Raw genomic sequence first — 15399 nt, forward strand, 5'->3', positions numbered from 1 at the left:
CTCCTTCTTTTAACACAGGTGGAAGTTAAGCCATATGTCTTGGATGATCAGCTGTGTGATGAATGTCAGGGGGCCCGTTGTGGTGGAAAATTCGCTCCATTTTTCTGTGCTAACGTTACCTGTCTGCAGTATTACTGTGAATATTGCTGGGCTGCTATCCATTCACGTGCTGGCAGGGAATTCCACAAGCCCCTGGTGAAAGAGGGAGGAGATCGCCCGAGACATATTTCATTCCGCTGGAATTAAGTGATTCCTGCAGCGTCTTCATATGCAGGCCTCAAAATAAGTGCACTCTTCTGTTATCCTGATTCCCATGCCCTCCCTTCCTCTTCTCTCTTATTCAAGATAGCATGTCCTACTGTTGTAGTCTGTAACTTAACAATAGTGTAACAAAAGAATGACCTATAATCATATAGGTATTTTGTAGAATCTTGTCATTAAACTGTATTGGGAACTGCTATTCATATGGATAACACAGTGCATGGAAACCAGGTTCTCTTACCTTTAGTTACCCAGGGGGACACTGCTTTCCTGCTATCTTTTCTTGAAGGAAGAGAGAACAATATTAAGAGAAGAGAAATGAAACAATAGAGTATTTTGTTTTTTAATTAAATTATTGCTAATAACAAAATCAATAGAATACTTTTATGAAAAGTAATCATGAGATAGGAACACTATGAATCTATTCTGACACTTTGTCCAACCCACCCTTCCTTCTCCCCTTCCCTGCCCAAACCTCTGGGAAGCCTGTTTTCTTGCCGCCTATGATTTTATAGCAATGGAAACAGTTAGCCGTTAACCTAGTAACAGGAAAGAGCATGTTTAAAGCAACAAAAATGCATGAGCAAGGTTTAAAGCAGCATTAAGTTAAATGTTTTATTTAAGGGTTCCGAAGCTATTTTTTTAGCACAGTACGTGTTTCTCACCGTGCCTCCGACTTCCCACCACATTCAAACTTTTACTAATTGAGTAGGCAGAGCTTAGATCTGTGTTCTTCATCCAAGCAATCACATTTTAAAAGTTCCTGAATGTAAATCCTGGGTCAATTTACTACTGGGGGTGGGTGGGGAGTGCACTTATTCTTTGTTGTTGTTGTTGTTGTTGTTATATTATTATTATTATTATTTTTAAAGAAGAAACTTCATTATCAGAATACAGCCCTAGAAATCCTACCAAAGCTAAAGTAATGACAACTAGTGAACTGGCATGTCCTCTCCTGAAGAACAAATGTATAGATTTTATTTTTGATGGTTATATAGAACTCTATATCCTAATTTACTAATGTTAATCAGGGGCCAGCCTTTGCTCTCCATTTTGACGTGAAATACAAGAACCTAAAGATATACCTCAAGATTATGATTTTGATTCCCACCTCCCCCACCCGCCTCTAAGACACTAGTAATTCATTCTAACCACACAGATCAAAATTTGGCTACTTACTGGGCTTACTCTGGGATGTAAATGTGTTTTAATCTCCGAATGAAATTGGATCATCAAAAGCATAAGAGGGACAAAGTGAAGTTTGTTTCCAGGGATGTTATGCACTGTTAGTTGAATGAATATGCATTGCATATTGGCAAAGAAGAATATGCTTGTCTTTCAGCAGAGAGCAAGTAAGAAAATCTCAATAAATAATTCTTTTTGGAACTTAGCACAGAAAATAAAGAATTCCAGGGCTCTAATGTACCAACTTGCTGAGAAATGCATGGGTTGTTTGAACCATATAAGTGAGAACACAGTAGATGTTAAAGCTAAAGCACAGGGTGGTGTTGGTTAGTTTGATATAGTCACTTGAGCTCTGTAAAGCTGAGAAAATTGATAGGAGTGAATGAGTTCAGTTCTTAAGAAATGATTTTGTAGCAGTGTGCAAAACAACCCAGTCCATTGGCAATCTGAACTGGCATGGTACCACCATAGACTCTTAAACCAAAGACTTGCCTTAGCACAGCTACAGACAAAAAAAAGCAAATCTCTTCTGTAAGCCCTCTCCCTCCCCTTTCCTTCCCCCTCCCCAATTATCTTTGAGAAGCAGTTTTGATTTTCAACACATAAAACATACCTTGTTATTTTCCAAAGGTCAAAATGGAGACATTTGCTGTCTACTCGTCAAGTAGAGAAAGGGAGCTGCTTTTAATGAAATCCCTGCAAATATTGACAACAGTAAATGCAAATGGAGAGTGCTCTTTTGTAGACTGTCAGGGACCTTTTTCTCTGAAGTACATAATTATAGTTGGAATATTCGTTTTAATTTTTTTAAATGCTTGTAGGTGGCTTGGGGTGTCTTATTGTGCCGATCCTACCCAGTGAACAGGTGAGATGGGTTACCATTACAAGAAATAACACTGTTTGAGAAGTAGCTTTGAATAATAATTTTTTCCCTTTGTACATGACCTGCTGAATTTCGGTACAGTGTTTTTGTAGCTAACTTATTTTGTCATGCACATAATGTATATTTGTTATGCACTACTTTTGTATATCTTGTTTTTCCAACAGTGAGCATTTTTAGGCACACTTTTCACTGACGGGATATCTCTTTATGCAATACCTCAATTTTTCATATTGCAAAGAGTAGCTTTTTGTACTTTTATTACTGAGAGATCTTCATATACTTCATTTTTTAATATAAATAATTTTAATAAATTTTATTTTCTTATATTCTGCTTTTTATACATTTCAGTGCTCTGCATACATTTTGAATTATGGATGTTGTGCACTGGCAATGCTATTTTAGAATTTGCAGAGAAAAGAAAGCATGTTGCTTAAACATCTTTAGCCCAGCACCAGGTATTTGGTGTACATATAATTTAAAGAAAAAATACTTATATGTAAAGTTGAGACTTAAAAAGAAATTTTTAAAAAGCATGAAAGTGACAAATGAGAGAGTTTGTCTTTAGACCCTTGAAATTTAATGCATAAGCATAGAGTAGAAGTTTAAAAGTAACATCCCAAATTGTCTACCGCTTCTTAATAGGTTTTTAAAAGTAATACACAAATGCAGATGTTTTTTGGTGAATGTTTAGCCATTTTTAATCTTAACAAATTGATGTTAGGTGTTTGCAGAGATGTGTCTGCTCTTTTAAATCATATGTAAGGAAATAAACCCAAGCCTGCCCAGTGGTGGGCATGTAATGTTAGTATGCATGACTAATATTAAAAGAAAAATGTTATTCTACTAATATTCACTTGTGGTGATTGTGTGAAAAGCGTGTTTACAGATTATTTGGTTACACTTCAATTTACAGGGCATAAATGATTATCTATATTACTCTGTACTCTAGATAGTGCTAATATAATATGTCCTTCTGATTACATGGGAGGGTGGAGTTGCCATGTCACTCCAAGCATAACTAACATGTAATTAGTTTTAAAATCTTAGGGTATCACTTTATTTAAAGGGGTGTAAACAAGCATGTCATTTTCTCTCACAAGCATGGCACTGGCCATGTACTTACAATGTAGTTACAGAGTAATTACATGGTTATTTTTGCAATGTAAAATAAAGTGTTTCTGATTATTTTATATGTAAAGGAACCCCCCACTGCCCCGTGCTTTTTTGGTATATAGTATCTACTTCTCCATACACAGACCTCTGCAGAAAGCAAATCTAAAACTTGCAGTGAATGACTTTAGTGTTTTATAAGGATGCTGTTGGAAAGACTTGATAATTCACCCCTTTTTTGTTTCTTGAAGAGTTAAAGCCTTCTGTTTTAAAAGGTGATTTAAAACTTGAATGTGATGAATTGTGGCAAGTTAACTTCAAGTTATGTGCAATACTTATTTCAGACTTCTGGAAGATCTTTGCAGTGTAATTCTTTGTTTTTAATTGCAGACATTTAAAAATGTCATTTTCTACTGTTCTAGTAAATCCTCTTTCTTGCTGGTGTTTCTAAAGAAAAGAATCAGAAATCAATCTTTCTACTAATGTAAATTTGAGATTATTTTTTAAAAAAAGGAATAAAAGAGGTTTTGGTCATTTGCTTTATTTTATTATCTTATTTTAAAGCTACTGTGATTGATAGCATTGTAAGAATTGGGACAATATTGTATTCAACTGTTTTATTTTTTATATTTTTAAAATTTAAAGTATAATTAGTTTTTATAATTTTCATCAGATTCTTTTGTTATATTTTTTGGAAGTGAAACTTTTAGCAAGTGGGTGTCTAGTTTTTACTAATCCCTAATATGTTTCCCCCCGATGTAATGCTCATATTATCAGAAGGAAAAGTTATTTAAGTATGTCAGTTACTTGTACTACTTGGCTGAATTTCCATATAGTTTTTACTGTGTATGGGGAGGTTGTAGTATTTATTATAGCATTTTAAATAAGGGTAATTCATTTTTTATTAAAGTCATTTTCACATTAAGTTCATATTTTTGTATGTTCTACTCTAAGTTATAACACAAGTTTCTTTTTTAAGAGAGTTCATTTGTTGAAGTGCTAGTGGAAAATTAATGTTATTAAATAGTTTGCAAATGACTATTTATACCAGTATGCATATAATTTTTAAATATTTGTAATGTGAGATGTTGAATGAATAAAACTTTTAACTCAATGACTACTCAAGCTGTTATTTTGAGCTCTTCAGCATTGTGACATAACCACTATTTCTTTTTGACTTCATTATTTTATGAAGGAACAGTGTGGCAGAGTGGAAATCATTTTGCTACATGAGTCTCTAATTCAAATCACTGGCCAGCCATGAAATGCAGTTGTTGACCTGAAGGACAGTCATATCCCAATATTGCTCAGATTTATGTGATTGCTGTTAGTGATAACAGTTGTAAACCACTATGTTCTAGAAACAGCTAACATCTGACCTGCAGTAGTGTTTTATTCTCTGCTTCAAAAGAAGTACTAAAAATTAGACAATGATTCTTTTATTCTTTCTACTTTGGACCTTGTGAATTGAAGAGCCAGTGTAAGGACAGAGTTTTGGACTTTGACCAAGGTGGCTAAGATCTAAATAGCTGCTCAAGGAAGGAAAGGAGGGAGAAACAAGAAGAGAGGAGACTTGAAAGGTGCACTGGTTTTTCTTCAGCCCAATGAGTTTCACATCTTATGACTCCTGTAATGTTCTCTGTATAATCATAAGCCAGGAAATAGTTTTAGTGAAGAACTATCTACAACAGATCTTCTCTCCTTTTGCTACTTTCTCTCTCTGGCATCTAGCCCTGCTTCTTGCTTGGGTCAAACCTGCAAAATAAGAAATAAGGAGAATGCTCACATTTATTCTTACAGCTCCTGAAGGAGCCCTAGTTAACCAGAACAGTCTTCTGTACTACCTTAGATTAATGTGCTTAACATGTGATTATTATTATTATGATCATCTGTGAATTTTCTGAGTCATTCTTGAATTCCATAATACAATTGGCCATTTTCCTTGGATACTTGAGATGCAGCTTCCATGGCGTTGATATTGATATATTTAATAAGCAAATCTGCCATCTTCAGTCAGATCAGAACCCTTCTAGTATTTTGTCATGTTGTTCTGAGATGGTTTTGAGAGTTCGGCCTCCCAGTGGTGTCAGCTTCGATGTCTCAGTCCTAGGCATAATAAAGCCCAACAATAGGGGATAGTCCTAAAGAACTTTGTTTTCAGACATCACTAATCACAGAGAGTGTGCTGTTAGGATAAGCCTTCAGCTGCTGCTCAAATGTCACCCTGGGGGTAGAGCCAAATACTGACTATTTATATTTTGTAAATTTGGTACTTGGGGAAGATCTGCTGTCTCTGGCAGGAGTCTCATGTGACTTTGGCATGAATCTTCAGCAAACTCAGCATCTTAGCATCTATTTTTAAACAGCCAGCCTTCGGTATGTCAGCTAGGCCAAAAACAAACAGCCAAGTGTTCAGTCACCTGCTTCCACTTACTGGTCTTCTGCTACTTAATCATCAGGACAAAGGGAAGCCCAGTGTGTGATGCTGAAATAATGGAATGTTGGATGAGCGGTGAGACAATTGGGGTGGCAACGTGTCGGAGGAGAAGAATGCAAAGCATCAGAAACTGGAGTGACTTGGCAGGCGGGGCAGAAAAAAGCTTGGCCAGCTTTGCCAAGTCTGGGTGAGGCCGGCCTGGGTTCTTGTGGTTTTCTCCTTCATCCCCCAAGCACACTTGGAAGCTGCTCTAGGGAGAAAGTGGAAAGCTTTTATGGAATGTACACAGCTGAGGCTTTGAGCTACGTGGTATTCTATATTACAATGCCAAGCCATCTGTGTTTTTATAGCCAGTGCCCCTTTACAATCTAAATCCCATACGTGATACATGTAAACAAAGCTACCCAAAATTTCAAAATTCAGATCACTAAAGCTAATGTTGCAAATGTCACTTGTTTGCCAAGGCGTTGAAAACCAAATCAATCACTGTTTTGAATTAGAAAGATGGCTCCCAATTTTCTTGCTTCTTCTTAATAGAGCTACCCTTACAGGTAATCAGCATGTTTACAACAACATATTTAGTTCTAAAATAATCTGATTTACCTTCTAGGAAACTAAAAAGGAAAACAAAAACCCTATCCCTATGTTTTGTTATGTGAGTTACAGAAATAGCAATACAAAATACAGTGATATCGTCAACCTGGTGTGCATACACAAAGATTATTCTTCGCCTGTTTTTTTTTTTTTAAAAAAAGGCCAGTCAGATATTATTTGGCCATTGTTTGAAATGTGAAGTGAGTACATCCCCCCCCCCCCCCGCAATTTCTTTTCATTTATGAAACATCCCAAAGCAAAATATAAAAACCATTTCAAATCCAGTATGGATACAGACTAAGATAATAATCTCCCCTTAAAAGACTTGTTTAAAAAGGAAAGCCTTGAATGTATTCCAAAAAGACAACTGAGATGGTGCTTGCCTAATACAGAAAGTTGCAAAGGGTAGGTGTCATTACAATAAGTGCCTGACTTTTACATCATGTGGAAGATGCCTCCTGATGGTATCTGCAAGAGGCATATGAAACTGCAGACTTTGAATTCTTCATGTATTCACAATCTATTTGGGCATCTTCTTCATAGATCTTGTGAGCAGACACATCCTGAGATTATTTTACAAGAGAATTTAAATAGCATCAAACAGTTCCCAAATTATGCCCAGCCTTCTTAATGCTGCAGATCTAAAAATTGTATTTTTAAAATAGGAATTGACATGATACTACTGGAAGCCCCCCCCCCCCCCCCAGTTTAGGATGAATTATTTATGTGTGCTTTTACAGAAGGAAGAGCTGCTTCTAGGTAATGCACCAAGTACACTACTGTATAAGAGACCACAATATGCACAAAACCAATGTGAATTGTATCAAATTTATCTTTTAGGACTACAGTACCGTAGATTGCTGCCCAGATGAGATACCATTTTATCAGCAGAAACATGATTGTAGCAAACAATGACCCTTGCTGAAATAAAGTGACTTTAAAGCCCCCAATGAATGGGCAGATGAAACTTTTATTTGTGTCTAAATGGGTATGCTGTATTTTTTTCCCCAAAAAGCCCTAAAATTTTAATTTACTGATGTTTGATTAAATGACCAAGAAACATTTATGCTGCTTATGCCTTTTGGCAAACTGTGCATCACTTTGGCCTTAGTATAATTGATTAAAGTTTCCAAATTTGGAAAGTAGCCTTGCCATACTTGAGATAATGAGCTGTATCAGCTGCAAAAAGAAGCACTGGGATTTTTTGATCACCAATGGGGGGGAGGGAGAGAGAGAAGAAAGCTCCTGAACTGTATCATTTGTGCAAAGTTTAAACAACAGGTGTTAAAATACAACCTTGCTTTACTCTCTTGATAGAAAAGTTGGCAGATAGCCCACAAACGAGTTTGTTTTCCCATCATTAGAATAGAGTTGCTGTATAAGAAACAATCTAGCAAGGTCTTTCATTTTTGCAACCTCCATTTCCCAAAGTTTTGGAAGATATTACTGAGACAGCATTTTGGATTCTGAAGTTGAAATAATGTAAACTGGTTGACACAAGACCAGCCTTTTGTTTTCTGAAATAAAAAATGTTTCCCCAAATAGCTGAATTAAGTATAATAAACATGTTAGTGTGGGTGGGTGTCAAATCCACACTTTACATATTTCGCCATACATTTAAAAGAATCGTAGGTGTACACATTTGAAACATAATGGTGAAACAGCCTTTATCCTGTCACAGCAGGAAGCAGTCATTTGCTATTTTAAATGCATCTATTTTCTGCATACCTATTTCTAGTGTATAGGGAATATATCTCTTCTGAGCTGTCCGCAACCCTGTCCCTTCACAATGAGGATGAGGACCAGTCCTGGAAAGGGCCACACCCTTTTAGTAGGTTACTGCGGGTTTTGCAACTTTATTGGCAACAGAAATTGCCAGTTTACTGAAACACATGGAATTGCTACTTTGCAACATACTAGCCATCTCCCAACGGGGTTCTCACCTCACAACCTGTTATAAATATGCACCATGTCCACATCCCAGATTTAATTCAGAAGATAACGGTTGCCATCTCTCATCTTGGCCACAGTCCCCCTGATGTAGCAGGCAACGCTATGAGCCTGGCCCACTCCTCCTGGTTGTGGGGAGCAGGGTTCTGGATGCACTGCACTGCTAGTGAGGGAGGGGGCAGGATGACAGGATGAGGGAGGGAAGGAATAGGGTGGGCCACTGTTTTTGTCTGCATCAGGGGAGTTTAGAGCTACATGCCCTGGTTGAGAGATGGGAACTGTCTCCCAAGTTAAATATGAGGTATGAATCTACTTGCTTTCTGAAGTCATCTGATGAATCCTCTTTTTTTGTACTACAGTGGTACCTCGGTGTTACATATGCTTCAGGTTACACAAGCTTCAGGTTACATACGCTGCAAGTTACAGACTCCACTAACCCAGCAATAGTACCTCAGGTTAAGAACTTTGCTTCAGGATGAGAACAGAAATCGTGCTCCGGCGGCGCAGTGGCAGCAGGAGGCCCCATTAGCTAAAGTGGTGCTTCAGGTTAAGAACAGTTTCAGGTTAAGAACGGACCTCTGGAACGAATTAAGTACTTAACCCGAGGTACCACTGTATTTCTATGTGTACTATTAAGTAGCCTGATGGCTCCTTGGTGACGCCTGGAAACAAGGATGCTGGAAGTGGTCAAATGTGGCATGGCTCCAGAGTACGATCCAAAGGCACATGAAGCAGCCACTTTGCTGAAGCTAAGCAAATCTGGGTATGGTCAACACTTTGAGGGGAGACTGTTCGCAAACTCAGGGAATATAATTAACGATAATAAGAATGGTGGTTCCTATTTTTATTTTTGAGCTAATACTGCATTTGCTTTTATTTGGTCTCCAAAGCTGATTACCAGGTGGGGTGGAGCCCCTGTTGGTGTGTTTGGACTGCTCTAACATCCCTGCCCCTTTCCCTCTTGGTAAGCAACAGAAACTCACTAGCCAGGAACCTAGCCCAGTCGCTCTGCCCTAGCCAGCCAATTAATTCTGTATCCCCTCCTAAGGTAACTTTGGGGGTGTTATGTACTGAGTTGAATAGGATCCAAAAAGCAGCAGTCTGATTGGTCCTAGAACAATGCAGCAGTATGATTGGTCCACAGGAGCCACCCAATCCAGCTCCAGGTGGAAGTGAATCCGCAACCTGATTGGCCTACAGGAGAATCCCAGAATTAGCCAATCACGTGCGCCCATTGTGTAAATAATGTATATAAAGCAGATATTTTGGGGAAACTTTCCTTCCTCACTACTATGAGCTGAATAAAGAGCATGAAATCCACACTCGACTCCGAGTATATTTCAGGGGGGAAAGGAAAGTATGTCAGAAAGAGAGTGCATCAGATGGCTCTTGTTACCCTGTGAAGTATCAGGACTGGGTTGAATATGTGCAAATGCTTTCAGCAGGAACTGTTTTTCCTGCAGGTTAAAGCTTGTCCTTTTCGTCAGCTTTGGAATGGAAGCTGAAAACTGAATTTGTTTAGACTGCCTTCCTAAAGCTAGAGTTTAGATAGCGAGGAGGCATGTGGAGCATAATGGGTTAGAACACTGCACATTTCTCTGCATAGCACATCCCATGCCGAAAATTTTCCATCCCTTACAAACTGTTATAACGCAAGAAAACCATCCTCCTCTTGTGATTTTTAGGTGACAAAATGTCCATTTTATTCCTGGTTGTGTGTGCCTGCTCTCGTTTTGGGAATGGAAGCAGAATAGATCTCCCCATTGCTTCAAAACGGATTGGTTGATAGAAAATTGGCTGCCCAGCAAATGCCTATGAGGCGATTCCTCAGCTGTTCTTTATTCAGTGTCATGAAAGCCAGCTCAGACAACAGTCCAAAAGGCCCATTGCCTGCCTACAGGAAATTGGGAGACAAATAATGGCCTCAGAAGGGAGAGCAGAGCAGAAAACATTGACATCTCTTCTTCTCAGTAAAATAAGCCAATTCAGTCCATCAGTATGAAAAACGTCTGCAATGAAGCTCTGTATGCAGCTGCCTTTTGCAGGATATATATATATATATATATATATATATATATATATCACATTCAAGTGGCTTAGTTGTAAATACCTTTCATCTTATACCACTGCAATATGATAGAATTATCATCTGTGGGTAACTAAGGTAGTATTAACATTTATTTCATGTTAAGCAGGTTGTGGAAGTGGCCGTTTTTTGCCCATCACGTAAGTGTGTTGTGTTCTCTGGCTTTTAGTACTCAAAGGAAACCACCCACCATCTCTCTGCACATGAAATTAACAGTGTTGCACTCCCTCTGCTGGGCCTTCTGAATAATTCTGTTACTGCTTTTTCCAGAGGTACGTGCAGCTGCCGTACACCAGGTGACTCTTGTACATCTAGCAGATAATTGTCTACTCTGAGTTGCTGTGCTTTTCTCATCACTTTTGCTCAATCCTTTTTAACTGGCGCTCCCAGGTGATGAATGGACTGTGCCCTGCAGGGCTCTCTGCTGTTCATAGGCAATGTCTGCATAGCAAGCTTTTAGAAAGATTTAGTGGCCATAGAAGCTTCTTAATAACCAATGCATTTTAGTTCTGGACATTCCCATGCTCTTTTGAAATCTATCACCTTTTGGGGGGAAAGGTCTGCAATTTCAAAAAGCAAAAAGCAGGCAAAGGGCAGGACTGCCCCATCATCCATGTTATCCATGTGGGTCCCAGTGGGTCATCTGGTTCACAGGACTGTTGTACAATGAAGTTTCACAAGCTATTTGTGTCCTGATGATCAGGTCCATATTATATATGAGAGCTATAAGCAAGCAAGCAGCAGACATGGGGGCATAACCAGGGAAGAGAAACAATTCTGTGGAGGGCAAGTTTACACATCAAATTCTTCCGCATGACTACATGTGTCGGTGCAAGACCACAAAAGGTCAGTGTGAACTCGGCTGTACATGCTGATAATTGTGGTTGCATTTCCTCCAAAATCTGTGATCGCAGAAACAGTTGCCCAGAACCTTGCATTCACATTCTGATTTCACACTCATCCTTTTTTAATCAAGTACTTGTGAACTGGCCCTTAGTCCCAAGCCCTAATTACAAATGCTTCTGGAACAGCATGTGCTGGATAAATTCCAGTTGCAGATGTAAGCATTATGTCCCTTCTGGACTCATTGTGAATCTTGTTTTGCAAGGATATATATTCTCTTTGAGAGTGACACACATAACCTTTGCTGGAAATAAAATATACCTTGCTGACATGCGTGGGGCATATCCAGATGGCCCTTAAATGGGAAGTTAGTCTTTCACAAGCTGGAGAATCACCTTCTCCAAAAGTCCTCTGGAGTCTGGATCCAAGGAGCCTTTTGGGATGACTGCTCACGTGTTCATGTGTGCATGAGTGCAATCTTGATTTCCTGCTCTGGTTCCAGCATCTCACACCACATTAAAGGCTACTCCCATATATACCCTACATTTTGGGAACAGCTTGTTGAACAGGGTGGGGGCCACAGTGAGAGCAACAGGGGCTCTGACAGTTTCCTGGAGAAGTAGGCACTCCTGTTGTGGCACTTTATTCTTGATCAGCACCTCTCAAAGATGTGCGAGAGTTTTGTCATTGCAAAGGGTAGCCTCAGTTGCCATCAAGGTGTCTCCAGATACTAGCTCTAAAGGTGAATAATCTGTTCTGCCTTTGTATTATAGCTGACTGAAGTAATTCTGCTATGACTCAACAGCAGATTTTCCTTCCTACGCGTCACAAATATCATAAACTTGAGAGCTTCGCTTGTAACTGGGTTTGAGCCATGCTTAAAAACAACAGCCCAATAACCTTCACTAAGGGAATATAAAAGTTCCATGGTGGTTATGCAGGCTGAAATCACAACTTGGCTCCTGCGTGCTTATTAAATACTGGATGTTGCCAGAATTCTATCAAAGCAGACAAGGCAAGTGTGCTTGTTCCAAGGCTGTTGGATTCTTAGGAGAATCTCATAGGACAATAGCATCACTTGAGGGCTTGCAAATTAATCAGTAAATTTGCAAGTGATAGTATTTCCATACTCTTTGGTACCTATATAACAGTACTTGCATCTTTTGGTAGCAAGCTGGTGTTTGAGGTGAGTTGCTTTGGGGACAGCACATAACTTAAAACACACATTTCATTGTTCCCTCCCATTGCTAGGAATGCATCACTCATCTCCTTGAAAACCTGCACTGGCTTCTTGCCACAGTCTGCATCAACCTTAAGCTTTAGTCTTTATTCTAAAGCAGGGATGGGGAAATTGTGGCCCTCCAGATGTTTCTGGACTACAGCTCCCATCATCCCTGATCATTGGCTGTGCTGGCTGAGGGAGGGGGTGGGACTGATGGGAATATCTGAAGTGTCACGCAGGTTCCCCATCCTTGTTTTAAAGCAGGCATGTCCAACAGGTAGATCCAGGTAGATCACTGGTAGATCATTGGCTCCACCCAAAGAAGCTGAACAACTGTGGCTCCCCTAAAAAACAACAACTTTGACCTGAACCCCCAAAAAGGGGGTAGATCACTGCTAGTTTTTAACTCTGTGAGTAGATCGCAGTCTCTTGGGAGTTGGCCACCCCTGTTTTAAAGCATTTCTTTGTTCTGCAAGCAGATACTAACATTTGCAGTGCTTTTCACATTCTACACTAACTCATCTGATATCACCCCCTTTCCTCATTCATTCCAGTTGTAGGGAGCAGCTTGACAGAAACCTTCTTTCTGCCATTAATTGTCAAGGCACAATCTCTCTGTAAATCATTTCCAAGCTCTTTAAGAAATGCTTTACAAAATCTACTGCTGACTTGACCCCACACCCAGGCCAATGATCATTTTCCAGCTGATTTGTTTCTTGTCCCATACATTTTGCCTACCTAACGTACACTCTGAACCCTCCAGGATGCTGTTGTCAGCACAGTTCTTAGTGCATACCGTATGCTTGGCATTAAGCACTGTAGTGGCCAAGCAGTATCAGTCTTGTAAAATGTAAAATGTTAGGTAACTCTCTTTTCCTCTGAGGGGGCTAAAAGGGTGTGGCTAATGTGAAATTTGATTCAGTGGCCAATTACTGGAGGCAAGAACACCTGGAATGCAGAAGTCAACCAGGACTAGTGTTTCTAGGATTGTGGTACCTTTTCCATTCATTCAGTATAATAGTCAATAAAAGAACATCCTGTAATCAGACTCACTGGCGTCTTCTCACCAGAGTGCTAAGTGTGTATTGCATAAGTGAAAATATGGGCAACTGGTTTCTCCTCTCACTTGAACTGAATTTTCATTTTGTTAATGTGCAGGCCAGTTTGCACGTCCTACCTGTTTTGTATCACATACATTTACCTTGGAATGGCTGTTCTGAACAGACTTAAAAATACTGAGAAGTAATTTTATTCTCATTCATTCATTGGTCATTATTTTCTTTTTATGGGCTCTCATTTTTGTTGAATAAGTATCTTGAGATTGTGATAGGCCTTTATTGCTCTGTGGGGAAGCAAATTATCTATCACTCATGGCAAACCATTTTGCTTTGTGTCTGCAAGTTGTGCTTATGCCAGCATGACATTTTACCTGCAACATAAAAATACACTACTGTTCTGGAATACCTAAGGGATGGGCTTGTTACAATAATCCCCACCGTCTCACCAGATTCTCTCTCTCTCTCCCCCTCCCTCCCTCCCCCTCTCTCCCTCCCTTCTATCTTTGTGTATATGTGTTTTGATAGCTAAGCCTGCCATCTTATGGTTTGTCTCTGAACAACAGTTTGCATCCTTTAATGGAGTTGCATTTTGTTATAGTGAAACCTCCACTGTATTTAAAGGAATTCTTTAACCTGAAGAAAACCTCACACAAATATATGCAGATGCTGTAATTTTAAAAACAGTTAAATAAATAAGACAAACCCCTAGTTTCAGGAAATGTTGTGATAGAGCCCATTATCACCTCGTGAAATGCTCCTTGTGAAAAGCAATAAATATGGCTTTACAAATAGTCAAAATTGCTTAGCTGAATTCACTGCTGTAAAACACTACCTTTTACTCAACTGGCACATTTCCCCACCTTGCTCCTTTTTTACTGCCTTTCTCGGAGTACCTTTCTGTAGCCAGTGCAAGACTGACACAAAATCCAGATGAAATACTGCATAGTATTTCATTTTATTTCTTGCATAGTGAGTATTAAGGAGATGTCTGATGACTTGTGCGTTACAAGCACACAATTTGTAGACAGCAGCAAACTGCAATGTGCTCAAGCAAGAATGTTTTCCGTGTGATTATTAACCGGTCTCCTCCCGCCAGTCTTTTGTGGCAATTTAATAGTCATGTTGTGATTCCTCTGTGGCTCAGTGCAATGATCATTCCATTCCTGGTAATCCTCAATCATCATGTGCTTGAAGGGCAAACTAGACAGTTATAGAGAGCTGCATATAACCCTCTGTAGTTCAGGGCCCTTCACAAATCATATGGTCCCAGCACCCTGGCTGATTCTAAAGCTCACAGGCAGCAGCGTCATTAGAGTAGGAAAACTAACAGGGCAGTGCAAGCCTGTTAGTTGGTAGAGTGGGTGTGAATGAGAAGACTGCAGTTATGTTTCTGCAAGGAAGATGTGGGTTTTAAAAAAAATAGTGGGATGTTCTATATATAAAGTTTGTTTGAAGCAGTGTATGTGAAGCCCCTGTCTGACATGTGGGTTTGGTGAATTATGTAATCTCTGGGGAATGAGATCCTATTTGTGTCAGGCCCCTTCTGCTTCTGTGGCAGCCATTACAGGTCCATTACTGAGGTCCAGCTCTGAGGGCCTTCTGGCGGTTCCCTCACTGTGAGATGTGAGGTTACAGGGAACCAGGCAGAGGACCTTTTCGGTAGTGGAGCCTGCCCTGTTGAACGCCCTCCCATCAGATGTCAAGGAAATAAACTTTTGTCATTTTCATTTCCAGATGTCAAGGAAATATGACTTTTGGAAGACACCTGAA

The 15399-nt window shown here is 39.5% G+C and overlaps 1 protein-coding gene across 2 annotated transcripts in view; it reads left to right on the plus strand.

Annotated features, from left to right (window-relative positions):
- Window positions 1-5129, plus strand: part of CPEB4 (cytoplasmic polyadenylation element binding protein 4) — a 53071-nt gene extending 47942 nt beyond the window's left edge. For both annotated transcript variants that reach the window (XM_080997168.1, XM_080997167.1), the window contains exon 9: window positions 19-5129. In XM_080997168.1, coding sequence (XP_080853294.1) covers window positions 19-246 — 228 coding nt within the window. In that variant the 3' untranslated portion in view covers window positions 247-5129. The remainder of the gene's footprint in view (window positions 1-18) is intronic.
- The last annotated feature ends 10270 nt before the right edge of the window (window positions 5130-15399 follow it).

The sequence above is a fragment of the Podarcis pityusensis genome, assembly GCF_964106645.2.
Source record: "Podarcis pityusensis genome assembly, chromosome: 2".
NCBI lineage: Eukaryota > Metazoa > Chordata > Lepidosauria > Squamata > Lacertidae > Podarcis > Podarcis pityusensis.